The sequence below is a fragment of the Cynocephalus volans genome, chromosome 3 (assembly GCF_027409185.1).
Source record: "Cynocephalus volans isolate mCynVol1 chromosome 3, mCynVol1.pri, whole genome shotgun sequence".
Taxonomy (NCBI): Eukaryota; Metazoa; Chordata; class Mammalia; order Dermoptera; family Cynocephalidae; genus Cynocephalus; species Cynocephalus volans.
Window position 1 is genome coordinate 179,657,236 of NC_084462.1, and position 26,726 is coordinate 179,683,961.

The following is a 26,726-nucleotide window of genomic DNA, read 5'->3' on the forward strand; positions in this document are numbered from 1 at the left end:
CATAAAGCTGACAGGAGCATCTTTTGTTATAGAATTTGTTTCTGGCACAAAGTTCCTAAAATTCTTGGAATTTCCTAAGTGACAGGAACATCTTTTCTTTAAGTCAAAAGCCCTTTCTGATTTACCTGAGTTTATGCTAATGAGGTGACTTCAGGTGAAGTCTCCAGATAGCCTCAGGATAGGGCCGGTCACCAGAAGGATCGAGTGATTAGAGGGTCTGAACTTTGAGCCCCACCCACCAACCTCCAGGACAGCGGGAGAGGGGTGCTGTAGACTAAGCTCTATAAAAACTCTTGGGCAAGATTTGATGAGCTTCCTGTTGCTGAACACGTGGAGGTGCTGGGAGACTGGCGTGCCCAGAGAGCATGGAAACTCCACGCCGCCCCCCACCCCCATACCTTCCCTATCCACCTCTTCACCTGACATTCATCAGTATCCTTTGAAACATCCTTTATAATAAACCGGCAAACATAAGTGAGTGTCTCCCTGAGTTCTGTGAGCCATCCTAACAAGTTGAACCCAAGGAGGGGGCTGTGGGAACCCCAGTCTGTAACCAGTTAACCAGAAGTACAGGGGCCTGGACTTGCAACTGGCATCTGAAGTGGGGGCAGTTTTGTGGGAGTGGGCCCTCAACCTGTGGGATCTGACGCTATCTCCAGGTAGACAGCGTCAGAATTGCATTTAATTATAGGATACCCAGTTGGTGTCTGCTGGAGAATTGCTTGGTGTGGGGAACCTCCCCCCCCCCCCGACATGTGGTCATAGAAATGCTCTGTGTAGAGAGCAGAGGGAAAAAATGGTTTTCCTTGTCATCTTACAGGCCCTGACAACCAGGGGCTCCTGACCTTAGGCCTAAGCAGCGGTGGACTTGGGTTCTGATCCTGGCCCCACTGATACTCTGTGTAGACACAGGGAAGCTGCCTGATCTCTCTGAGCCTTGATTTCCTCACCCACAAAATGGACACAGCCTGTCTCTGTGGTTGTTAGGATTCAATTAGATCCCACAGGTGAGCATGCGGCAGGTGTTCACGCAGCAAAGCCAGCCGTGTCACCGTTTCTGTTGTTATTTTTGTGAGGAGGCTGGAGCAAATGCTCCCTCTCTAGCATGGAGATTCTGATTCTGGAGCTGAAAGATGGCATGGGGACTTAGAACAAGGGCCTGGCCTGCCCCTGTCCTGCACCATGGGCCAGTAGTGACCCTGGGGATCCTCTGCAGGCCCATGAGGTTCCTGACCTCAGTCAGCCCTCGGGGTCTTTGCTGGTCGCTAAGTGAATAAAAAATGCCCCAGAGCCATAGATAACCTTTTCAAAACACTTCTGAAAACCAAAATGGAACAGATGACTGCACTCCTCCTCTGCACTCCCTGTTCAGCCAGAAGTGAAAGGGAAAGAAAGGCCCGATTACTCCAGCCTCCAACTGAGGGAGGGAGAGTTGGCTGAGGTCATTTCCTAGAAGAAGGTTTTGATATGAAGCATTTCCTCACTGTCAACCAGAACCTGCTTGAGACTTTCCAGAAGGGTCAGGGGCTTGGCAGTGACTCGGATGGTTGCATTACACACTTCAAGTACAGTTCCCAGTACTCTTGCTGCAATCTTCCAACCCACAAACACACACTTGGTTCCAAAGAAAATGTCAGCAGCTTTGTGTAACAGTGAGGGGATTATACATACAGTGCCAGTTCAGTACTGAGTAACAGAACTGGGGCCTTGGAGAATATGGAAGCTCAAACTAATTTCTGTTTCTAGTTTCTCTGGTGACTTGAAAATATTGACAGAGGGCCTGTTGCATGCAGTAGTGCTCCTGGGGCCAGACAGGACAATCCTGTTGAAGGACATTTATCCAATGAGATAAATGTCTGTCTCTCAATGAGAATATTCTCTGGGAGAAGATCAGCCCCTAAGTCTCCCCTGGTAATGACACTCCTGGGCTGGGAGAGCAGTGCTGCTTTCTGTGGTGGAAACTTGGTCAAGTGGATGACCCTCTCCGAGCCTCATCTCTCTCATCTTTAAAAGAAATAGCACCACTAGCTCCCAGTGAGAATTAAAAATGAGAGAACAGAAATAAGGCACCTGGCCCAGTGCCTGGAACATAGCAGGTGCTCAGAAATATACAAAAATCTTTTCTGTTGTTTAATAACATCCACAATAATTGTAATTTTAAGAAAATTGCCATGACTTTGCTTCCAGGACAGAGTGTTGGTAAGAAAAGCAGAAAAGAAAAATTCAGAATTTTACCCAAATGGAAGGACACAAAAAAATTCACCTGAAATGTGGAAACAGGGACAGGCTGCCTGGAGTCGTGCAGGGAGCACAGTTGGTGATCATGGAATTCAGCATGGCTATGGTGGCCGATGTGATGGTGTGTGTGTGTGTCTGTGAGTGTATGCAAGCGTGCATGAGTTTGCAAAAATCCCCTCTTCTTCCCCTTCACCCCGCCTGTTTCTGCTTGTATTGGCTGCCCTCTGCTTGGGGCACTGCTCACCTTGGTCTTGATCTGCTTGGCTGTGTCGGTGAGGAAGATGGAGGAATTGGGGTCGCTGGCACTCATTTTGGTCTGGGCGCCCTGCAGGGCAGGAAAGAAGGTCGAGTGCAGCAGGGCTGGCTTAGGATAGCCAATCCTAGGGGCGACATCCCTCGTCATCCTAAAGTAAGGATCCTGTGGGGGGAGAGTGGTCTGATGAGGACAGCTAGAGCAACAGCCCAGTGAACAAACCCCAAGAGCATCTCACAGGAGACTCTCCGCTTCCACTGAGTGTAAAGAACTCAGCTCCCTCCTTCCCGAATGCTTTTCAACACCTCCTTTTGCCCTGAAGATAATGAGGAACCTGCTTTTTTTTTTTTTTTGACCAGTAAGGGGATTGCAACCCTCGGCACAGTGTTGTCTGCACCACGCTCAGCCAGTGAGCGCACCGGCCATCCCTATATAGGATCTGAACCCGCGGCCTCGGTGCTACCAGCGCCGCACTCTCCCGAGTGAGCCATGGGGCCGGCCCAATGAGGAACCTGCTTTTGAGGCCCCAGACTTACAGACCCCTAGCTCTGCCTTCTGACCTGATCAATGGCACACGGGATAAGGCACTGGATGTCTGTCCTGTCCTGGAAGATCTGCGGGAATGAGTTGCTGAAGGAGGGAGCAGCCTGGATGGCAGGAAAACTGATCTTCCCTGAAAGCGAGAAACAAGACTTTTTACACTTGAGGCCAATTCCTGTTCTAGTTAATTAACCCAGTTAAAGGAACAAAATACATTTTCTCCCCATTATAAATCTGAAAAATAGAGAAAATCAAAAAGGAGAAAAAAATCTATAATCCCAATCTGTAGGTCTCTTTTCACTCATTTTCTTTATTTTACTCTATGCATTTTACTTGTGATGATAGCATATTTAACTTTTTTCTTGCCTTTTTCACTTTGTAACATTCACCTGTGTTGTTAATTAAACACACTCTATCCTGTCAATGTATCATGTATTATTTAACCATTCTCTAACTACTGGCATTTAGTTTGTTCCCCATCTTTAATTATCATAAATTATGATGAACATTTTGGTATCTAAAACAGTGTTCAGTATTCTGGATGTTGTTGCTGTTATTTGCTTAGACCTACAGGAGTGGAAGCCAGCGCCCCTAGCTGCAGCACCTGGGCACTTGGGTGAGCTTGGGCGCTGGCAGACCCTGTGGCTGGCCCAGGCGTGCTCTAGCTCTTAGTGAGAATGCGTGGCTGTGGCCGCAGCTCCAGCACTGCAGGGTGAGTTATCGGGTGCTGCTCTCTTTCCCCTCAAGTCCTCTCTGTGATGCTCTCTTCTACCTGGCATTTGCTATCCACTTCAGAAACAGAAATTCCACTTCCAGGGTTCTTGTCTCTCTCTGGAGAGACCAGGCAGGCAGCTGCCATCACCACCAGCACCATCATCAAAAGCACAATGCAGTGGTGGCCATTCCCTGGGTGGAAGTGCCAGGCTCTGTGCTCACGGCCTTCCATGAGCTCATCTGTTTCTCACAACTCTGTGGAGGAAGGAGGTCCCACCATCACCCCATTTCACAGATGTGCACACTCAGGCACAGATCCTTTACCTGGCTTGCCAAAGCTGGTACACAGCAATTAAGCAGCTGAGCCAGGATTCGAACCCGGGTCTCTGGGAAGCAAAGTGTGTGCAGCTATTCATCATGGGATGCTGACTCCTCAACTGCTCAATGCAGCCTTCACTGTGCTATGATCCCATTAGATGCCAGGATTCCAAGGATAAGAATCCCATTCAAAAGTACAGGGTTTATGTCCCAATTGTCAAGAACAAACCTGACTGAAACATCAAAGAAAAGGGTTTTGCTTACGTGAAAAACCTTCCAATAAAGGCCCTCTGTGTTATTTCTGTCTGGACTTATCCCTGCAGGTCCCTCACTGACAGGCCCCTGGAATATGCTCCCTCCAAGCACGGCAAACTCTCCCCAGAGAGTCCTGGAAGTATATCCTGAGGAGCTGTCTTGGCTGGTAGCTTTGATGGAAGGCCTACTAAATCTGGAGCTGCTCCCCAAAAATAAAATGGAGGAAGGGATTAGAAGGCCCAGCTGCAAGTCTCAAGGTGCTAAAAGTTTATGAAGCCAATGCATCTGAAAGACGTACAGAAATATACAGAGAGGGACTTAAGTGAGTGCACACAGCAGGCCAGCAATGTGCACATCAGCTGGGGGCATAGCCCCAGAAGGAGAGCGAGGGAAGGGTGGTGAAGGCTCCACAGGGTCTCCAGCCAGACCCCTCATCTCACAAGGCCCACAGAGACAAAGGCTTGCAGGCTGCTGTGAAAGGGAGCAGCAGACAGCTGTCCTCCTGCATCACTCTGGGCTTGGTACCCAAGGCTACCCCACACTGACTTGGGTCTCACCAGAGGTGTAGAAACTCCATTCATTCTTACATTTTTCTCTCTTTCTTATAAACCTTAAAAAAGATGACTGAGGAGAGGGACAGGTTTGTATCCTAAGTACAGCTTCATACAGCCCATAAAAGTCGCTCAATGCACTATAGCTACTCTTGTTCCAGGGAAAACCCACACCTGGATGTCCTATTTAAAGAGATAATTGCAGGCTGGCCTGTTAGCTCAGCTGGTTACAGTGCGGTGTTATAACACGAAGGTCAAGGGTTTGTTTCCTGTATGGGTCAGCCTCCAAAAAAAAAAAAAAAAAAGAGGAAATCGCAAGTGCTAGCATCTCAGAAGTACTCTCACTCAGGCTACTGCAAGACTCGGAAAAACAGCTGTCTTGTCCTGAACTCTGCTTGCTTTTTTTTTGGCAGCTGGCCAGTGCTAGGATCTGAACCCTTGACCTTGGAGTTATAACATCTCCTTTTTACTCCTGTCCCTTTCTTTTGTTTTGTTTTGTTTTGGCGGCTGGCCAGTTTGAACCCGTGACCTTGGTGTTACAAGGCTGTGCTCTAGCCCATTGAGCTGACCAGCCAGTTCTAACATCTGGTCCTTTTTCATGGGGGCTAGGAGGGGGTCCACAGGCAGCAGTGGGCTTCTTACCAATGCAGTCACTATCGGTGAAGCCGAAAATGCCTTTCACTTGGTTGAAGGTAACATGCTTCTGAATCTTTACCACATTCTTGTAGAAGCCTGGGCTCATCCTGCAAAGATAAGCAGAACCAAACCCAAAACTTGAGGGTGGCCTTCCAATGAGGGCCAAGTAGCAGCTGTTAAAACTGGATGCTAATAAGGTATGGTGTGGGCTAGACACCAGGCCACAGTTGCAGACTGGGGACTACATCGTGGTCACATGTGAGCACTAGGAAGGTGCAGAAATTATCTGTAGGAAAGATACCTGCAGGAGGCAAAGCAGACACACATTTACCTGCAGAGATGACCAGGAAAGGTGAAAACCTGTGTGAAACCAACACGAAGCAAACATGCAAATGAGGCAAGAACACAACCAAATTCACAGACTCAGTGGCTAACATGACATACTTAAATTCTCTTAGGGTCGATGGTTCAGTGTGCTGAGGAGTTCAGTTTGGGAGCCCCAGGGAACTTTTCTGTTGACTGTTGTGGGAAAATATATGCTTCTTGTTGCAGGATGGAGTGTATGGATATAAACCGATGGGCCCAGGAAGGAGAAGGGTTAGTCTCAGAGCACCTGGTCCTTTCAGCATCTAGCCCCTGCTCCCTTTCCACTGTGGAGCAGCCCTGCCCCTGCTCCAGCAACAGAGCTGGGCCACAGCAGCTGCTTCGAGCAACCCAACTCTCTCTTCTGGATGGTGAGGGGTATGGATAGGAGTCCTGGATCTGTGGCAGCTGTTCTGCTACCAGAAGCAACTAGGCTGAAGATGAAGCAAATGCAGAGAGGACACAGAACCTAGAGCAGTTTCCTACACTGCATCATCTGGCTACTATATTCCCCAGCTTTTTTTTCCAGGCCCTACCATGTGTCAGGCCTTATAAGGATGGAGAAGGAAGAAGTGGGCAGGTTGTATTATACGGCAGGAGCTGTGCTAGGTGCCAGGTACTGCCTAACTCTCCTTTGAAGTGGTAGCACGCCTCCACTTTACAGATGAAGACTGAGGCTCAGAGAAGTAAAGGTCATGGTCACAGGCATAGTGAGTACAGGAGCTGGGACCTGAACCCAGGCTCCTCTGACATCAAAGCCTGTGCTTTTCTCACCACATCTCACAGCTTTTGGAGAGTTTAGACTTTTGGCATGGGATAGAGAACTACTGAATGTCATTGGGCAAGTGGAAGAGGGATGTCAGGAGTGCAAGTACACTGGCTGTGTGGGCTGGGGTCAGCTTGAGGCCAGAGGCCTGTAAAGGAAAAGGCCACAGCACCAAGGTCTCTTGGGGTTTGAGCAGTGTCAGTATGGGAGGGACTGTCGTGGCTCTGGGCAGGGTGGGAAGTGCTTGGAAGAGAAAGAACACACTGGGAGTACTGGTACAACTGTAGTCCATCTGGCATCTGTGTCACCCTGTCAGCATAATGAAAACAACACAGAGCACGAGCAACAATTGCCTGGAAAGACGAGCACTTGTCTTCCTGCTGAGACAGGAACTGCTGCATGTAGGAATGGGTCTCCTGGGAATGGCTGCTCACACCTGGCAAGAACCACCAGCTGTCTGCCCCCCAGGGAGACGCCACAGCAAAGACTGCACGCATCCTTGGGGTTGAGGCAATAGTGATCCTAACTGCTGGGGCAAACTGGCCTTCCATCTGGGGTTATGCTGCACAACAGGGGCCCCACAAGCAGGAAAGCCTCCAGTTCTCCCAAACTGTGACAGGACTCCAGCTCTGTGGTGTTTGAATATTATTTCTGACTTGGACCACTTTGACCTTCCTTAGAAGACTGGCCACTTGATGGCTGTAAACTGCTCACACTGTGCAGGTTGCAGGATGAATGGAGATGTTGCACTATGAGCATGAGCAGTCCTCCCTTTCCTCCCTCAGGGACATCTGTCCCCTGGGCACAGCTGGGACAGACCCACCACACATCAGTGCCGATGTCAGTGCCTGTACATAGGTACTTTTTGTGGTGACTATGAACACACCCACCTGATCTTATCCCATGAGTGATGGCTGAATGACCAGTTTCCCCAGGAGAGTACCTGCCCTTCACACTCAGGAGGGTTTAAAGTTGGAAGAGAGTTTAGATCACAACATTTACTGAGTGCTCCCCAGGGGCCAGGCATTGCTCGAAGCATTTCGTACAAAGAAACTCACGAACTCCTCATAAATCTCTACAGCACAGGCACTATGATCTCCTACTGCTCTTTATTCTCTACCTCCCTCCTCTGTCCTCCTAACACTTATTATTGTCTAATTATCACCATAGGACTCATTATCACCTGATTAATTACCTGTTAATTAACTCTCCCTCTACATAGTTGTTGGGATAATTATTTTGTTCCCTGCTGTAGCCCCAGGACCAGTCTGGTGTATAGAAGATGCTCAATAAATATCTGTAGAACAAATTAGCTGAGCTGAGAAAGCAGGCAGAGTGAGTTACTGCACGTGCCTAAGTCACACCATAGGTGGCCATCAGGATCTGAACCCAGGCAGCGCAGCCACAGCCTCTCCACTATGCTGCCTCCCACTAGCACTAAACTCACCCACTTCACAGGAAAATGGAGGCTCAGAGATTTAAGGACTTACCCAAGGGAACAAGCCCGAGCAGGGGCAGAGCTGGGTCTGGAACACAAGTTTTCAGACTCCCAAGTCAGTGACTTCACATCCCTCATGGCTCCTGGCAAGAAGCCTGTCTGGGCCCACACATGGGGGCCACAAAGGTGTAGGGGAGACCCACACTGTTCTTCTCCCACAAAGGCCTAGCTACTTCCCTCTTACCCAAAGAGAAGGTGAAGGCTGGCTTTGTTGTACATTTCTAGTTCCTAAGGACCAGGTTATAACACCAAGGTCCCTGCACTAGCCAGCCTCCACAAAAAAAACCACCACAACAACAAAAAACCAACAAAAAAGGACCAAACAGCTAGACAGAACTTTGTTACATCAAAGATACAGATTTTGAGTTAAATTCAAGTAAGAGAAGTAAAATGCTCAAATGTTTAAAAGAAATTCTTAAAGGGAGTAATATGTTGAAAAACAGGATTTAACCTTTAAAACGTTTCTCCTAACTTTACGTTCAACATAAAATACCTTTCTGATATATGACAGATCTGTTTGGTTGACATATTGTCTGATTTTCATCTTTATACCATGTTTGTAAAGAAAAAGGAAGTTTTTGTAGAGGATGGCCAGGAGCTGAAACTGCAGTCACCAAAGAGATGTCCCCACAAACTCCACTTTCTGAGTGTGCTGTAAATAGGGCTGTTCATGGGATAGTCTTTTTACGTAGACTGTTCACAAGTTCATCTGCCCCTTTCATCTTCATGGACTTATCATAGGGCATTTGTTTCTGTCTCACCCCCAGCATTCAAGTTCAGTGAGGCAGGGACTTGGCTCCTGTATTCTCAGGGCCCAGGGGGGTGCCTGACACAGAGAGCACAAATAGCAGAACTATGTGTTTTACCCATCTAGTGGGGGAAGGGCCACATCACACCAGAAGTGGCAGAGGTGAGGCCCAGGGTACGGGGGGACCAGAGAAGAACATCTAAGTATGGCTGCAGGAGGGGAGAGCTCCTGGGAAAAGGTGATGCTTAATGGTGCATTTGGAGGACAGGGTAGGAATGGGCCAAGCCAGGGGTGGTAGGGTCAGGGGAGGCGACAGTAATTCTGGGAAGAGCAGAGCATGTACGAAGGTGAAGGATGTGGGCGGAGCTGCAAGTTGTTTTGTCTAGTTGGAGGTGACAGTAATGCTGGAGAGGAACACGGGGGCTAAATCACAAAAGGGCTCGTGTGCCACCTGAACAGTGGGAACTTGTCTTGTCATCTGGTGATGGGGAATTGGGAAAGGCACGTGAGCGGGAAATTAGATCAGATCTGCATTTTAGGAAGAGCACTAGCTGGTGGGGGATGCAGTAGGGTGGGCAGAGGCTGCACAAAAGGGTAGCAGTTGCTGTGCAATGTCAGCAGCACTGCCTGGTGGTAAAAGGAGGGGCCGGATCCATGGGGTGTCTACGCTGAGGTCCAAGCAGTTGGATCAGATCATTTCAATGAATGGGGTGAGCGCAGTGAAATAAAGTGCCAAGTACATTTCGATAACAATAACATCTGTGTTCTCATCTAATCTCACTTCATGAAGAAGACTTGCCACGACACACAGCCACTACGGAGGTGCCAGGACTTGAACCCAGCTCTATGTTCCTTCCTTCAAAGACACCACAGTACCTCCATGCTCACACGGCAGAATCGAGAGAGGTGATTTAGAAAAAATCTAATGGTTTAATTTAGCAGAGTTAAGTTGAAAAAGAGAGCAAACAAACAAAAATCTAATGGGTAAAATTAGAAAATTAATTATTTTAGGCGGACCCCGTGGCTCATTCAGGAGAGTGCGGTGCTGGGAGCGCAGCGGCACTCCCGTCACCAAGCCAAGGGTTGCGATCCCTTACCGGTCACAAAAAAGAAAAAAAAAAAAAAAAAAAAAGAAAGAAAATTAATTATTTTACTAGATGGTAGAAAGACCAGATTTCATACCAGGACATCAGTTGCTCTCAATGGATATAAAGATATAAAGCTACTACTCTGCTTTACGGGCTTATAAGGGAACAGTCTGGGGAAATGGTAATAAGCAAGCTCCTTTGTGCTTACTGCTTACATAGCCCCTGTGGTGTTTCATCACACTTCCCATTGGCCTGTAGCTGATGATGAGATAACACATGAGGGCCCCTGTGCCCAGAGACGGGAGACGTACTCAGTGTTGTAGCAAGGTGGATCTCAACTCACCAAATCAACTCTTGGGAACTGCCAGTGCCTTAAAGGGAGTACCATGTCTTAGATGTTCAAGAAATATTTGTTGAGCTAAACAGCATTCTTCTTGTGATGGGTGACCAAAGTCGTCTTTCTCTCCATTTTTTTTTTGGCGGCTGGTCTGTACATTATGGGGATCCAAACCCTTGACCTTGGTGTTATCAGCACCCCACTCTCCAAAGTGAGCTAACTGGCCAGCCATGAAGTCTTATTTTTCTTTTTTTTTTTTTAAAAAGATGACCAGTAAGGGGATCTTAACCCTTGACTTGGTGTTGTGAGCACCACGCTCAGCCAGTGAGCGAACCGGCCATCCGTATATGGGATCTGAACCCAGGGCCTTGGTGTTCTCAGCACCGCACTCTCCCGAGTGAGCCACGGGCCGGCCCGAAGTCTTATTTTTCTAATATACACTTCTTGGTAATCATCTGGGATGAAGTCCAAGACCTCAGAATCCTAAAATCAAGGATTTTCAGAATGAAATATTTTGGACTATTAAATGGCCAATTAAAAAAAAAAAAAATTAGTTTGTGAGGGAATTGTATAACCAATGAGTCTTTTCTTTGTGAGGAAAAATGTACATTGAAAATGATGTTTCCCGCTTATACCAAACTTATGTTTTGGTAAACATAAGTAAGAAGGCAATAGTTGCGTCTTCGTGATGACAACATTACTTAATCCTTTCTATGTACACGCACAGCTTTCCTCTTTCAAAATTATTGGTAAATAAAACCAATAAACCAGATCATAACATTTACTAAAGGAAGAAAAACATTTACCAGGCCATAAGCCCATTTCAGATGTTTTAGGTCTAGCTGTGGTCATATGACTTCTGCCTGCCACGTTCTTATCAAAAGGCAGCCATGCATTTTCTTCTTACCCCATGTACTCGAGGTCAGAGAAGATGAAAGTCTTGTTGATGTCAAAGCCGCAGGCGATGATGTCCTTGGCGTTCTCCACAGTGTAGCCATAGGCCTGGTCCAAGGTCAGGTCCTTCCACAGGTACTTCTCATCATCTGTCATCTGGATGACCAAGGGCATGTTAAACACATCCTGCAGCCACCTACGGAAACATAGGGGAAGGAAGCTGGCATCTTGTTTCCCTGTGGAAGAATGTCATTTTGCATCTGAAAACACAGTACCTACTTACAGCATATTATTAAAACTTTGTTGCTGACAAAGTCACATGATCTTATCGTGCCATAAATTTGACTATTGGTAATGATAAGGGCTACTACCATTTATTGACCAGGAAGACCCTGGATGCCAGGCCCTGAGCTGGCTACTGTACACAATTTATTTTGAACCCTTACAATAATCAGATGAAGTAGGTATTATCCCTCTCGTCTTGCAGATGGGGAAACTTGGCTCAGAGAAGCAGCTGGCCTGCATATGGAAGGGGCATAAGGTGGGAAGCGGAGCAGGAGTGGTTGACTCCAGAGCAGTGCTTTCTCCTTCATGCCACGCCCCTCCAAGGTGAGCCCAGGAACAAAGTGAACAGAAGCCACAAAGGTGCCAACTCCCTGACACCCTGGCTGCTTGTCTAGTGAATAGCACTGTCCTGTCAGTTCTAAACATGGCTTATAAGTAACATTCTCGATTCACCAGGGAAGGGAGAAAAGTCATAGGATACTTACTTTGTGAAAATAAACGGGATGAGGTGACCTACATGCATTGCTTCAGAAGAGGGACCCCTGCCCGTGTACAGATAAAATGGCTTCTTATTTTCATAGGCATCAAGAACTTGATTCATATCTCTACAGCAAACCAGGAGAAAAGGAAATAGTGTGACTTTCGAGAAAAATATCAGGGCACTAATGTTCATTTGGAAATAAAAAATACAAAGACAAAACAACATGGATAATAACTAGAGTTTGTTGTTTTTAGTGCTCAGGATATAAAATGTCAGGTAACTTTTTTTTTTTTTTTTTAAAAGATGACCGGTAAGGGGATCTTAACCCTTGACTTGGTGTTGTCAGCACCACGCTCAGCCAGTGAGCTAACCGGCCATCCGTATATGGGATCCGAACCCGGGGCCTTGGTGTTATCAGCACCGCACTCTCCCGAGTGAGCCACGGGCCGGCCCAAATGTCAGGTAACTTCTACTGAAATGGTTTCTCCTATGAGTGGTTGTTTTAAAAGGATAAGAAGTGCAGGTTTGGAATAATGTGTTTAAAAGATAGATGTGGTTGGGTGGCCAATAGGACTCTTGGAATTCCTCCAAACATCAATGCTGATACACTGCATGCTTTACATACTTCCTGGGGTGTTGCCAGGCCAACAACACACTATCCTTTCTAGGACCACCCAGCCCCCAAACCCTGGAGACCTGGACCAGGAAAATCGCAGGGTTCCACACAGTCCTCATGTAGATGGGAGGAATGCCCTCTGGGATTTCAGAGGTGAAGTGCCAGAGGTGAGTTCAGAGGTGAAGTGCCCAGCTGGAGGTCTGATTTAGGTCCCCTCAGCAAGGCTGGGACTGGGTGAATTCATCTGTGGGTCATTCTAGTTGTTTTTCCTTCGAGGACTGGGGCACAGATAGTGCACACGAAGGTCTTCCTTGCTGGGTATGTAGCAGAATTACCTGTTTCCAAATCACAGCTGCTGGGGTCCCATCCAGAGATTCTGATTCAGTGGGTCTGAGGTGATGTCTGGGAATTCGTATTTTTAAAAAGCTTCCTTGGGCTGGCTGGTTAGCTCAGTTGGTTAGAGCATGGTGTTATTAAAAGCTCCCCAAGGGATTCCACTGTTCAGCAGGGTGTGAAACCGACAATCTGTGGAGTGAATGTTCTGTGTTTCTGGACAAAGTATCCCCAAATAAAAGAGGAATAGCCACCGTTTCCAGAGGTCTGGGTAGGAGAGTCCAAAAAGCAATATTCTAAAAGTGACTTCTCCTTATACCCCAAGCCAAGGGTCAACAGTGCTCATCTCCATGCTGATAGGATCATGGGTATACTGTTTTTTGTGCTTAGTTTTTTTTAAAAATTATTTTTAATCTTTTTTATTTGTGTGCTTAGTTCTGAATACTGCTTTTGAACTTTTTTTTTTTTTTCCTGTGGCTGGCCACAGGGATCTTAGTGTTACCAGTGCCATGTTCTAATCAACTGAGCTAACCAGCCAACTGAATACTGCTTTTGAAATTAAGAAAGAAAAAAACCTTAACTTTGGAAGAAAACAGTCCTTCTTTTGGTTCTTACAACTAACCAGATTAAACTTTTATGAATCTATAGAAGAGAAACAAAAATGCAGCTGTCATATGTGCTGCTTTTCACGTGTTTATAGGAAGCACCTGAGAACTCACTATGTGCTAGGTCCTAGGGGTGAGGTACTCCTGAGGAGTGTGCAGGAATTTACTGAGGCTCCAATTCTGAGCTCACCTTTTAGGAGGATGATTCCCAGCAGGGCATCACTCAGCTGTTGAGGGAACACAGTCAACTGCCCAGCATTTGCAGCCTGACGGTATATGGTGGATCTCATTTAATCCCCAGTTTTACAGATTAGGTAGAGGGGCATTTGAGAGTGGGCAAAAGCCTCAAGTCCTATGCTTCCCTAAGTCAAGAGCCTACAGGATTATTATTCTAAAGTAAATAAAATAAGTCACAAGGGCAGTGAGAACTGTAAACTGCTAAGACAAACTCTGATTTAAGATCAACAAAATTTGGTAAACCTTGAGCTAAAGTAACTATGAAAAAAAAAAAAAAAGAAAGAGAGAGAAGACTCAAATTACCAAAATTAGGAATGTAAGAAGGAACATTACTACTGAATTTACAGGAATAAAAAGGACTATAACAACTGCATATCAACAAATTAGATAACCTTGATGAAACAGACAAATGCCTAGAGAGAAACATACTGAAACTGACCTATAAAGCAATAGGACATCTGAATAAATCTATAACAAGCAAAAAGATTAAATTAGTAATCAAAAACCTTCCCACAAAGAAAAGCCCGAAACCAGATGGCTTCACTGGTGAATTCTATTAAGTGCTCAAAAGAACAAACTCTTCCAAAAATACTGAAGAGGGAATCCTTCCCAATGCAGTCTATGGGGCCAGTATTACCCTGATACCAAAACCAGACCAGACATAAAAAGAAAACTATAGACCAATATCCCTTATGAATATAGTCATAAAATTCCTCAATAACTCACAAGCCAAATCCAGCAACAGATAAAAAGGGTTATATATCACGATCAAATGAGATTTGTTTCAGGAATGCAAGGTTGACTCAAATACAAAAATCCATTAACGTGGTATACCATATTAATAGACTAGAGGACAAAACCCACATAATCTCAATAGAAAATAGAAAAAGCATTTAATAAAAGCCAATATCATTTCATAATAAAAACACTAGACGAACTAGGAATAGAAGGAAACTTCCTCAACATGATGAAGGGCATTTATAGAAAACCCACAGCTAACATACTCAATGGTGAAAGACTAAAAGCTTTCCCTCTAAGATCAGGAATAAGACAAGAATACCCACATTCACCGCTGCTATTCGATATTGTACTAGAAGTTTTAGTCAGAGAAATTAGGCAAGAGAAAGAGATCCAAATTGGAAAGGAAGAAGTAAAATTGTCTTTATTTGCAGGTGACATAATCTTTTGTATAAAAAATCCTATAGAATCCACAAAAAAAGAAAAAACTATTAGTGCTAATAAATGAAATTCAGCAAAGTTTCAGGATACAAGATCAACACACAAAAATCAGTTGTATTTCTTTATAGTAGCAATGAACAATCTGAAAATAAAATTAAGAAAATACATTTACAATAGCATCAAAAAGATAAAATCCTTAGGAATAAATCTAACCAAAGTGCAAGACTTGCACAATGAAAACTACAAAACATCACTGAAAGAAATTTAAGACCTAAGTGGAAAGACACCCCATGTTCATGGATTGGAAGATTTACTATTTTAAGATAGTAATATTCTCCAACCTAATTAATCTATAGATTCAGTACAATTCCTACCAAAATACAAGCTGCCTTTTTTTTTTTTTTTTTGCAGAAATGGAAAAGCTTATCCAAAAATTCATATGGAAATGCAAGAGACCCAGAATATCAAAACAATCTTGAAAAAGAAGAACAAAGACAGAGGACTCACATTTTCTAACTTTAAAACTTACTGTAAAGAAAACTACAGTAATCAAGACTATGTAGTACTAGCATAAGGACAGCCACGTAGATCAGTGTCATCGAATTGAAAGTCTAGAATTAAACCCTTAAATAGACGGTCAATTGATTTTCAACAAAGATGCCAAGAAAATTCAGCAGGGAAAGAAAGTCTTTTTAAAAAATGGTGCTGTGGGCCGAGCCCATGGCGCACTTGGTAGAGTGCTGTGCTGGGAGCGCGGCGACACTCCCGCCGCGGGTTCGGATCCTGTATAGGACTGACCGGTGCACTCACTGGCTGAGTGCCGGTCACGAAAAAATGACAAAAAAAAAAAAAAAAAATGGTGCTGTGACAACTGGATATCCACATGCAAAAGAATGAAGTAAATCAACTCAAAAAGGATTGGGGCAAAAAACCAAGATCAGAGAACTAAATGTAAGAGCTAAAACCGCAACGTATTTAGAAGAAAACATAAGTGTAAATCTTCATGACCTTGGATTGGGCAATGATTTCTTTTTTCTTTTCTTTTAATTTTTATTTTTTAAGCAATGATTTCTTAGAGATGACACCAAAAGCACAGCAATCAAAGAAAAAACAAACTGAACTTCATCAAAATTAAAAACTTTTGCACTTCAAGGAAACTACTAATAAAATGAAAAGACAACTGATAAAATGAGAACAAATATTTGCAAGTCATATATTGATAAGAAACTAGTATCTAGAATATATAAAAAACCATTGTAACTCAACAATAGAAAGACAAACAGCTCAATTAAAAAGTGGGTTGAATGAAAGTGGGTTGAATGAAAGGCTCTGAATAGACATTTCTCCAAAGAAGATATAAAAATAGCCAGTAAACACATGAAAAGATGCTCAACATCACTGGTCATTAGGGAAATACAAATCTGAACTACCGTGAGATACCCCTTCACACCCACTAGGATGGCTGTGAAACAACATACCTCAGAAAATAACAAGTGTTGGTGAGGATGTGGAGAAATTAGAACTCTTGTACACCACTGATGGGAATGTAAAATGGTGCAGTCGCTGTGGAAAACATTTTGTCAGTTCCTCAAAAAGTTAAAAAGAATTACCATATAAGTCGTCAATTCTACTCCCAGCTTATACTCAAGAGAACTGAAAACATATGTCCACCCAAACACTTGTACACAAATGTTAAGGGCAGCATTACTGATAATCAAAAAGTGATGATAAGCCAAATGTTCATTAACTAATGAATGGACAAACAAAATGTGGGGTATATCCATTCTATGAAATGTTATTTGGCCATAAAAAGAAATGAAATAATGATACGTGCTACAACATGGAGGAACTGTGAAAGCATTATGCTAAGTAAAAGATGCCAGACACAAAAGGCCACATGTTGTATAATCCCACTTATGTGAAATGCCCAGCATACGCAAATCCAGAGACAGAAAGCAGATGAGTGGTTGCCAGCAGTTGGGGAAGGGAGAAATGGGGAATGACTGCTAATGGGTAGGGGTTTCTTTTTAGGGTGATGAAAATGTTCTGGAATTAGGTAGTCATGATGGTTACACAACCTTGTGAATATACTAAAAAACCTGCTAAACTATATACTTTAATAAGGTGAGTTTTATGATATGTGAATTAAATCTCAATTAAGGAAAACACTTTGATTACACTCTGCTCAGAAGGTGGGCTAAGCAGGGCCTGGAGTTCTCTGCAGGTAGAATTGAAGTATTCGGGCAGAGTGCTGGGTTCTGTCCTGGGTGTGCTCTACCGTAACCATAAAGAACAAGCAGAACAACCTCAGATCATAAATTCCATGAACATGACCTTGAAAATGAGCCTCTCCAAACCCAGGTAATCTGTGGGGTGGGAGCAGCAGAACCCCTTTTGGAACTTGCTCATTTCTTGATGTTATCTGCATGGAATTTATGGTCTGAGACAGGGATATCCTGTTCCATGCACACTCTGTTAGTTTCTCTTTTGATGTTATTTATGAGTAGGCCAGTACAACAGGATGAAGAGTGTACGTCATTTCAGGAAGCCTACTGTTTACTGCGTGGGAAATGTTGTACTTGGACATATTAATCTCTTTTGTTTTCATGACATTTTATAATTTATAGCATGTAATCTGGCACGAACCGCATCTGCTATGAACTTGACCTCCACCTTGTGAGGTGGGCAGTTTATAAATGAATAAATTAAGGGCCCGAGGGTGAGGGGACGGCACGATTCCACAGTGAGTTACTGACAAGACAGAAGAAGATCACAGCCTTCTGACAGCCAGCCACCACTTTTCCCACAGTGCTAGGCAGCTTAAGAGAAGAGATGCCTCGTGGTTTTTTGAATTAAAAGAGGGACAAGAAGCCTTGTGGTGAAGGGCCTCTGACCTGTGCGAGAAGAAGATGCCTCTGCGCAGGAAGCGGTGTGGTCTCTGGCCGATGGCTCTCTCTATTCGATTTACTAGTTCTTTATCAATTTTACTGCTTCCAAACCGAACTGGAAAAAAAAAATAGGAAAAAAGATGACTTTCTTAGGTGGCAGGAGGTTTAGTGATCAGATAACACTGTAATGAAGAGGAAAAACTACTGATCCATGTACAATCTTAATGAACTCAAACCTCTTTAGGCCTTCTGGTATATGGGTCCTTTCCCTTGACACAAAGTAAAAGGTTTTTAATATTAATACAATAACTGAGATCACAACCAGCAAACCAGGGAACAAATTACAGAACGAAATGCTATTTTATCTGAGACTGAATTTTGAAGGGAAACACATCCAGAATGCAGTCTAGCGAGCAACTTTTGACAACCACACATACAAAGACTTGTATATAAGAGGGCACTTCAAAAAGTTCGTGGAAAAATGGAATTAAAAGATAATACAAATCTTTTCATTAACTTTTTATTTTATTTTTTAATTTTTTGATAGCTGGCCAGTATGGGGATCTTAACCCTTGACCTTGGTGTTGTCAGCACTATACTACCAACTGAGCTAACCAGCCAGCCTCTTCATGAACTTTTTGAAGACCTCTCGTATATGTATGTGCATGTGTGTATGTGTGTGTGTGTGTGTGTGTGTGTGTGTAGGTGTTTATTAAGGTATAATTTATATTCATTAACCACCACGATTTTTCATATTCTTTAATTGTTGAACTGCATTAATGTCTGTTCGCAAGTGAATTTTTCCTCATTGATAGCCTACACTTAAATCATGGAAAATGGCTTTGACTTAGATAAAAAACTTTAGTTCTGTTTCTTCTTTGATGATTATCAATGATCTTAGAGAATGCACTTTTTAATTGAATGGTAGCAGTCTTTTTTGAGCAGGAAGACTCTCAAGAAAGGGCTTGACAGTGAGGACTTGCTATCTGTGAGAAGTCACCCTTCTTAAGATGACTTCCAGCCTTTTAGGTCCATAATCAATATCCCTGAAGTCACTGACTGACTTGTAACCACTAAATGAAAAGCAATTTAAATGACTGCAAAGATCTCCATCTCAACAGACCGACCTTTCCCAAGTTCTGAATTGCTCAAAAAAAGGGAAAAGCTTCTACTAAAGATCATTATTTTAAAATAAATTTTATATTGGCATTTTTATTTAAATATAATCCTTTGGGAATATAATGCACAACCAAAATATTTTATGATCTATTTTTTTCTTGGCACTAAAGCTTCACTGGATTTATTATTAATTCAAAATTTAAAAACATCAATAGAATAACTCAATGGAATAACTTCTGAAAGTTGAGGTTTTTCCTGGGGAAGAAAGCAGAAGACGTACCAATGAGCTTGTCATAGTCAATGCCTTTTGCGCTGCTAGTCTGCACTGTCCATGGGTCCACAAAATCCACTTCAGGTTCTATAGCATTTGCGTCACTGTTACTCCCAGGTGCTGGGTTCTCTGGAGGGCAGTTAGCCTTGTAATCCTCCCCCGTGGCTACTTTGTAGCTCATTTTTAATGATAGCAACATCTTTACTGCAGAATCAATTTCATCCTGAAGAAAGGAAATAAAAGTGAGGGCTATATATTAACAATAGTTAAATTTTGCTAAATGCCTGTTATATGCCAGGTATTGTGCTAAATGCTTCCATATACTTAACCTTGTTTAGTCTCACAAAGACCCTACGAGGTAGGCATCCTTTCACTGTCCTTTTGCAGCTGAAGAATTTGAGACTCAGAGGTGAAGAAGCTTGTACACAGACCCACAACAAGTCATGGGCTAGAATGTATTTTATTTTTATCTGTTATTCTAGTGGTATGGATTTCTACCACAAACGCTATGGAAGAATAGTAGTGACACAATATACACTGTTATTTACGACAAGGTTAATATGCTAAAGTTTTCTCAAACATCACTGATGCCAGAGAACATGCGTGATGAGCTCCCTTAACCGTGTACACTGAGTTCTACACTGGAACTTGTTTTTACATTCCACACATGTTGCAGAACTTAACCAATGATGCCACTGAGGATAGTAATGGCAACTCAAACAGATATTATTAAAACAGATAAAAGGAGGGGGAAAAAAACGTAGGCTTTCAGATTATAAATTAAGGAGAGATTCACTGGTAATCAGTTATACCATTACATTTTGAAGTCTTATCAAGCAAGCTATCTGAAGTGTTTGTACATTTATGTTTTAAAATAAACATAAGAAAAACAAATACAAAATGTATCCATGGGTACTTTAGAAATCTGTTAAAGACCTTCTCTCCCAGGAGCCCATACTGGCCACCCCTGGAAGGCTGGTATTTAAAAGAGCAGGCCTAATTAAGCCCATTAGTCATGTTATGCCCTAAAGCTCTACTATAGTAATTGGCCTTGCTGGATTAGATCACAAACAAGGAATATACACAGTCCAATTTGCTTGACAAGGGAAATACAAACATTTCCACTTAGAGCTTACACAGAATGTGCTTAAACTGGGTTTCCCAGTGGAGAACCATCACAACACCATTCAGAGAGAACTGTTCCATCAGGTATAGCACTTGAGCCACAGAGAACCATTATTCTAGGGTGATCTATTTCGAAATATAACGTTATCTGGGATTAATCATTAAAATAAGTCAGATTTGTGGAATCAATAACCTCATGAATATAACTCATATAACAGATAAGATGTTTGCCCAGGATAGGGGAGTATATTTCACTCATCTCATTTCCGTACTGCCTAGGTTCAGTGTTTTCAACAAAATAAATGTTTAGTTAGTATACTCTATCGAATTATCTATGGGAAGACTTACCTTGCTTTGAAATACACTGTAGTCAATATCCTTTAATCACTAGCTGTGTTGACATTTCATACTCTACCTGGTCTAATTCTGCTTGCAACCAGGATGCTCTTTGAAAATCAAACATTTAACCAATGTTCCTGCTCAAGGACCATCTGAAATCAGGAAAGGGACTGAGATAGACAAGCAGGCTCACCTTGTCTGTTTTCTTGTTCTCAATCTAACATGCACCAGGACACTGAAGCAGAATTTGAAAGCTGATGTTCTGAAAAAAGCTAGACACAAAAGACTATATGCTACCTAATTATATAGCATTCAAACACAGTCTGAACCGATCCATGGTGGCAGGAGTCAGGATCAATTGAAGAGGTGTGAAGACAGCTTCAAGGTGCTGCTATGCTGGTTCTTACTTTGGGTGCTATTTATGCAGGCGTAGTCATTTTGTGACAATTCAGTGAGCTGCCTCCTTATGATCACCATACTTTCTGCATGAATGGTGTATTTCAATTTAAGCAGTTTACTTAAACTAAAAGAAAAAGAAAAAGAAAAAAGGGCTCTGCTCTCTATCATAATCTCTGTGATCCAGTGTCATTTCTTCAGTCCTGTTCAAACTGTGTATGCCTTCAGCCACTGTCGCCCCTCATAACCCCCAGATTCTCACCTATCCCCCAGGAGACTCCCTGCTTTAGTGAGCTGTTGTTACTGAAAGACGTGCATCTTATTCTTTAGGAGCAGGAAAGAACTTTGAGTACTGGATTAACAGCAGGAGACAGAGGAGAAAGAGCTGACAGTGTCTCTCAGTGTACTGGTGCTACCAGTGTGGCTCAGCTATTTTGCCAAAAGTAAATCTCCGAAACATCAAGTACTTCTATTACAAACACATTTCAGGGTCGGATGCAAATTTACTTCTGAATTTTTCATCATTAAATTTTGGTCTCATTGTGTAACCGCTCATCTCTTAAGTGTGTGCCAGCTGACTGCATTTGTCAAAGAATACCTTGGAAGAGTTATTCTTTTTTTTTTTTTTTGGTGGCTCGTTGGTATGGGGATCTGAACCCTTGACCTTGGTGTTATAACCACACTCTAACCAACTGAGCTAACTGGCCAGCTGGAAGAGTTATTCTAAACTGTATTAAGTATTGCTTGTTGATTAAAATAATGAACATAATTGTAGACACTAAGAATTACTAACTAAAAACATTTACTAAATATTATTCAAATTTAATGTTAACTGGACAAAAATATCACTGTCAACTTCCCAAAATGGGCTTATGGAGTAAATAATCAACATTTGGGTCCTTTATTTTAAATTTTTGTTTTAAAACAACTTAGCCTAATTCACTGAGACCTAACTGGTGAGTAGACCTCTTTCTGTAAATAATCAACTTCTTTTTTTTTGATGTTACTTTCTTTCAGTACTATTTATTTCCTTTAATATGTAATGGTTTATTTGGGGTCCAAACAGTCAAAGTAAAATACTGGGGTAACTGTAAGATGGTTGACACAATTTGGTCACAAGCAAGGAAGAGCTTTTTGAAGAGGGCAGCAAGGGTGGGAAGTGATGGAAAAGGAATTTATGGAGATGATGCTGGGGGGCCTAAGAGTGGAGGCACCCCAGAAGGAAATGAAGTGCCTATGTTCCAGTTAAAGATGCAGACTGACAATGATCCTTCTGAAAATTACTATAACAACAGCAAAGAAATCTTTAAAAAAGGCATAACCCCACGGGGACAAAGGAAACAGGAAGAAGACAACAGCAACAAGATTTCAGAAGCTTAAAAGCTGATGTATGACTAGTGACTGACCGAGCACAGGAGAAAAGCAAATGCCAAGGCATCGTGGAAATACTGTCCTGGGCAGTGACTGCACTTAACGCTGCTGTGGAATCCCCCGAAGGCTCAGGCATTAATGGCCTCAGGTATTTATGGGAGTGGGGTTATAAAAACAGGAACACTGGTTGAAGGTCTGTTCAAGAAGTAGCTATTCAGACCACCCCACCTAGGAGTGCCACCCCTCCCCCAACCACAGGTTTCGGGTGGAGAGAGGACCGAATTACAAGTGCCTGGACTTGGGGCATTACGCACAGTCGGGGGCAGGGGCAGAGCATGGAGAAGGGGGAGCTTCCAGGAGGGGTCACTTGGCTGTGGAAGACTGGCAGCCAGACTTACACCTTCTGCACAGCAGACTGCAGGAGCTTTCTCTGAGGAATCGGACTAACCTCAAAGAAAAGAGCTAAAGACCCTGGTGCTGAAGATCTGTTCCCTGATAAAAGGGAGCAGCCTGATCGCGCTCCGGGGAAGCGGAACCTACACTGGTCAAGTTCCTCCCGCACGCACAGAGCACCCAGTAGCTTTCAGCGCTCCCTCTAAAACACGAGCGGGCAGCATGGAGGCAACAACCATTCACGAAAGGCAGATGGAAAAAAAATTAACTTAGAGGAAACTGAGATTACAAAGGGGGCAAAGAACATCAGGAAAACTGTCATCAAGATCCCAGAGATAAAAAAGGATGGTCGTGTACTCATGGAATCAGATGAGGATGTGATAAGAAAGGAAACTTCAGAGATTAAATGAGCTCTTGGAAGTTAAAACTAATAGGAGAAATGAAAAACAAGAGGAGGGTTGGGAGTTGAACAAATATCCCAGAAAGAAAAACACAAAGTCAAAAAATAAGAAAATCAGAGCAATAGTTTCTCAGTAAAAAAAGTCTATAAAGAGAGAAGAGAGAAAACAGAAGAGTTCAAAGAAGTAATACGATTTCTGAGAATTAAAGGTCATGAGTTTCTAGTCTGAAAGGTGCACTGAGCCTCCATCCCAAGAAATTTCAGAACACTGGAAAAAAGAGATCCTGCCAACCTCTAGAGAGAAAAAACAGAGGAATGGTGTCTGTCTTCTCCACAGCAACCCCAGAAACTAGGTGATGCTGGAGCAACAGCTTCAGAATCCTAGGGATATCATCCCGAACTCTATACCTGGCTTCATTATCAGTCAAGTTTTAGGTAAAATAAACAAACATGTTTTCTGATGTGCAAGATCTCAAAAAAATTACTCCCTTTGCACTAACTTTTTAAGAAATCATTGGAACGTTTGCTCTGCCAAAACAGAGTGAAGCAAGGAGGAATATGACACAGGATCAGGAAACAGGGGCATAACAGACAGAGGTGAGGGGAGCCCCTGGGCTGACAGTAAAAGAGGACCCCAGGATGGGCAGCGTGAGAGGCAAGGGCCACCAGTCCAGAGGGGAAGCAGGCACAAGTAAGGACTTTTTCAAGAAGATAAACTTGATAGGGTAGTTAATGTGAGTATGTTGAGAGGAGATTCATCTAACTGTGGGAGAGCTTGGAGATACATTATCATTAGTACATAAAAAAAGCCAAGCAAACAAAAATTAAGACAAACATTAATGCCAGAGAAAATAAGCTGGACAGGAAAGGAAAAGTATTCATATTACACTTAACAGTTCAGGTATCTATAGTGTTTACATAGTTATTATAATGTCAATACTAACACTGACCTAACTACAATTACAATATATACTGGGAGGCTGGAGTTCCAGTCTCCCAGTATATATTGACAGCAGGTGTTTCTAACAGTGTGAATTCCTCATTTCTACAGTGAAAGCCCCAAACTTGAAGATTAACAAGTAGCAATATAATAAGAATGATGTTTGAGATGGGGAGGAACACACCCAAAGAATCAGCTAAAGGAATTGAAAATACTTGTGTCTGGGAGCAGGACATGGAGAAAGGTGGGTCAGAGTACTGCTATATTTCACAGAGGCTTTGGGGACCACTGACTCTTTAGAGCACAGCCATCATAATGTTGATAAAAGGAAAAATATATTTAAAATTATAACCAAAACATCTCAGTCACTGAAGGAACTGAATCCTAGAACAGTCTACGCTAAAGCCACACAACCGTATAGACTTGGGAGGCTCAGATGCATGTGTGGAGGGAGAATCCAACAAAATCAGGTACCTCTTTTGCCTTTGTGGCTTTGAGGGACCTCACGAGCTCCCCTTGAGCAGCTATGCTGTTGAACAGCTCCAGCGGAGAGGCACAGGGCTCGCCTTTGGGCATGTCTGCCATCTTCCAGGACCTAAGTTGACGGCTGGCTAGCGTGTCAAAGGATTTGTTCAGAGGTTGACAGAAGACTGTGTAGGGAAAAAGGAGAGAGAAAAAGGGCAATTAAGAAACCATTGCAGCCGAGGGGCTGGCCGGGTTGCTCAGTTGGTTACAGAGCAGCCTTGTAACACCAAGGTCAAGAGTTCAATGGTTCCCTGTACCGGCCAGATGCCAAAAACCCAAAAACAACAAAAAACCTCACCATTGCAGCTGTTTTTCCTTTCCTGTATCTAGTCCTTCTTTCCAAAAAGGTTGTGAGATGAGTCATACTACAGGACATGGAAAATATAACATTAATAAAAATACCGGCAGAAACTTGGGGCCATGGAAAAAAGGAAAAGAAGAACAAATGACGACGATGAGGACCAAAGGAGTTGCTATGATATACTGACTTAAGGTCTGCAAAAGAGGATCCCTCCTAGTCTGACCAATTTGCATCTGTGGTGCCGCTGTGCCTCACCCAGTGCCCAGGACACAGTTGGGACTTGTGTTTGCTCAGGGAATAAATACCAATGTGCTTTAATAAACCTAAGTTCACTAGAGCTAAAAACATTTGGCAAATTGCTATTTGCTCTTTATCCTAATTGCCTTAGGGGCAAATTCTCAGACAAAGCAAGATCTGGGGTGGAGGACAGGGCCTTATCCATTCTGGGCTCCAAATGAGGTAAGGACTATATATGGTGTGTCCATTCCACATGCTGCTTTATTTAACCAAACCTCTGAAGGTGTGCCTGAGCCTTCTATTAGTCATTTTTCACCATCAACCTTGAAAAAGGTAAGACATAGGGCAGGCAGAGACTGGGTCCCCATCTTGGGTCAGTCACTTCCCCCTTCTGAGTGTCAGTTTCCTCATCTATAAAAATGGCACCACCAGGAATCTCTTCACCTACCTCAGGGGTTGTTATGAGAACAAAATGAGAAAAAAAATGACATAGGAGCACTTTGTAAACTGTAAAGCAAGACGTAATTACAACGAGTATTGTTATTGGATTTATTTTTGTTTGTTAGGGTTCTAGGGTGTGGTTGAAATCCAGCTTCATCTTAACTTGCTGCAATACCTTGAATGAGGAGAACAACATCGAGGCTAATGACAGAGCAGCTAACTCTGAGCACTTCTGTATCTGGTACTGATCTAAGCACTTTTCACATATTAATTCATTTAAGTCTTACAGCAATCCTGAAGTAGATTTCTTATCTCCACAGATAAGGCACGGAGGGGTTAAAAAACTTGCCCAAGATAACACAGCAAATAAGTGGCAGAAATGGCCAAACTCAAGTAGTTTGACCCTAGAGCCTATGTTATCCTACAAAGTATTTAACTCTGAACCAAACACAAATTTGAGGTGTAATTTACTTTTATTTATACATTTGTTAAATATTTGTTTTAAAAGTGTTAAACCAGGGCTGGCCCGTGGCTCACTCGGGAGAGTACAGTGCTGATAACACCAAGGCCATGGGTTCAGATCCTGTATAGGGATGGCCGGTTGGCTCACTGGCTGAGCGTGGTGCTGACAACACCAAGCCAAGGGTTAAGACCCCCTTACCGGTCATCTTTAAAAAAAAAAAAAAGTGTTAAACCAATGTTAATCTAAAAAAAAAAAAAAGTGTTAAGCCAGTCTTAATCAACTAAACCAATCTTAATCTAAGTAAATGAAACCACAATACTGAAACCAGGATGGGGCAGCAGCCAGTTTCTTTCTCCTCCTTGCTGGGAATTACCTCAATTCCCAGAAAGGGAAATTTGGTAAGGCAACTGACTTATACAACAAAGCAACCAGTTTAGAACAGGCCTGTGAAAAAGAATAGGAATGTGGAAGTACCTTCTGCCTAGAGCTAGAGAGGAGAATCACTCGGGCTCTGCATTCCTTCCCTAACAACAAGCTGGAATTAGTCCTTACCCATTTCTTTCTGGGGGTCTTTGCCCATAT

General features: G+C 43.2%; 1 protein-coding gene across 4 annotated transcripts in view; it reads right to left on the reverse strand.

Moving 5' to 3' along the window:
- Positions 1-26,726, reverse strand: part of WARS1 (tryptophanyl-tRNA synthetase 1) — a 36,375-nt gene that overhangs the window by 5,496 nt on the left and 4,153 nt on the right. For 2 of the 4 annotated variants that reach the window (XM_063090582.1, XM_063090581.1), the window contains exons 2-9: positions 24,652-24,827; positions 19,223-19,436; positions 17,830-17,938; positions 11,970-12,089; positions 11,213-11,395; positions 5,512-5,612; positions 3,052-3,164; positions 2,483-2,656 (exon numbers count right to left, since the gene is read on the reverse strand). In XM_063090582.1, coding sequence (XP_062946652.1) covers positions 2,483-2,656; positions 3,052-3,164; positions 5,512-5,612; positions 11,213-11,395; positions 11,970-12,089; positions 17,830-17,938; positions 19,223-19,436; positions 24,652-24,762 — 1,125 coding nt within the window. In that variant the 5' untranslated portion in view covers positions 24,763-24,827. The remainder of the gene's footprint in view (positions 1-2,482; positions 2,657-3,051; positions 3,165-5,511; positions 5,613-11,212; positions 11,396-11,969; positions 12,090-17,829; positions 17,939-19,222; positions 19,437-24,651; positions 24,828-26,726) is intronic. The other 2 variants (XM_063090583.1, XM_063090585.1) reach the window with 1 other exon arrangement.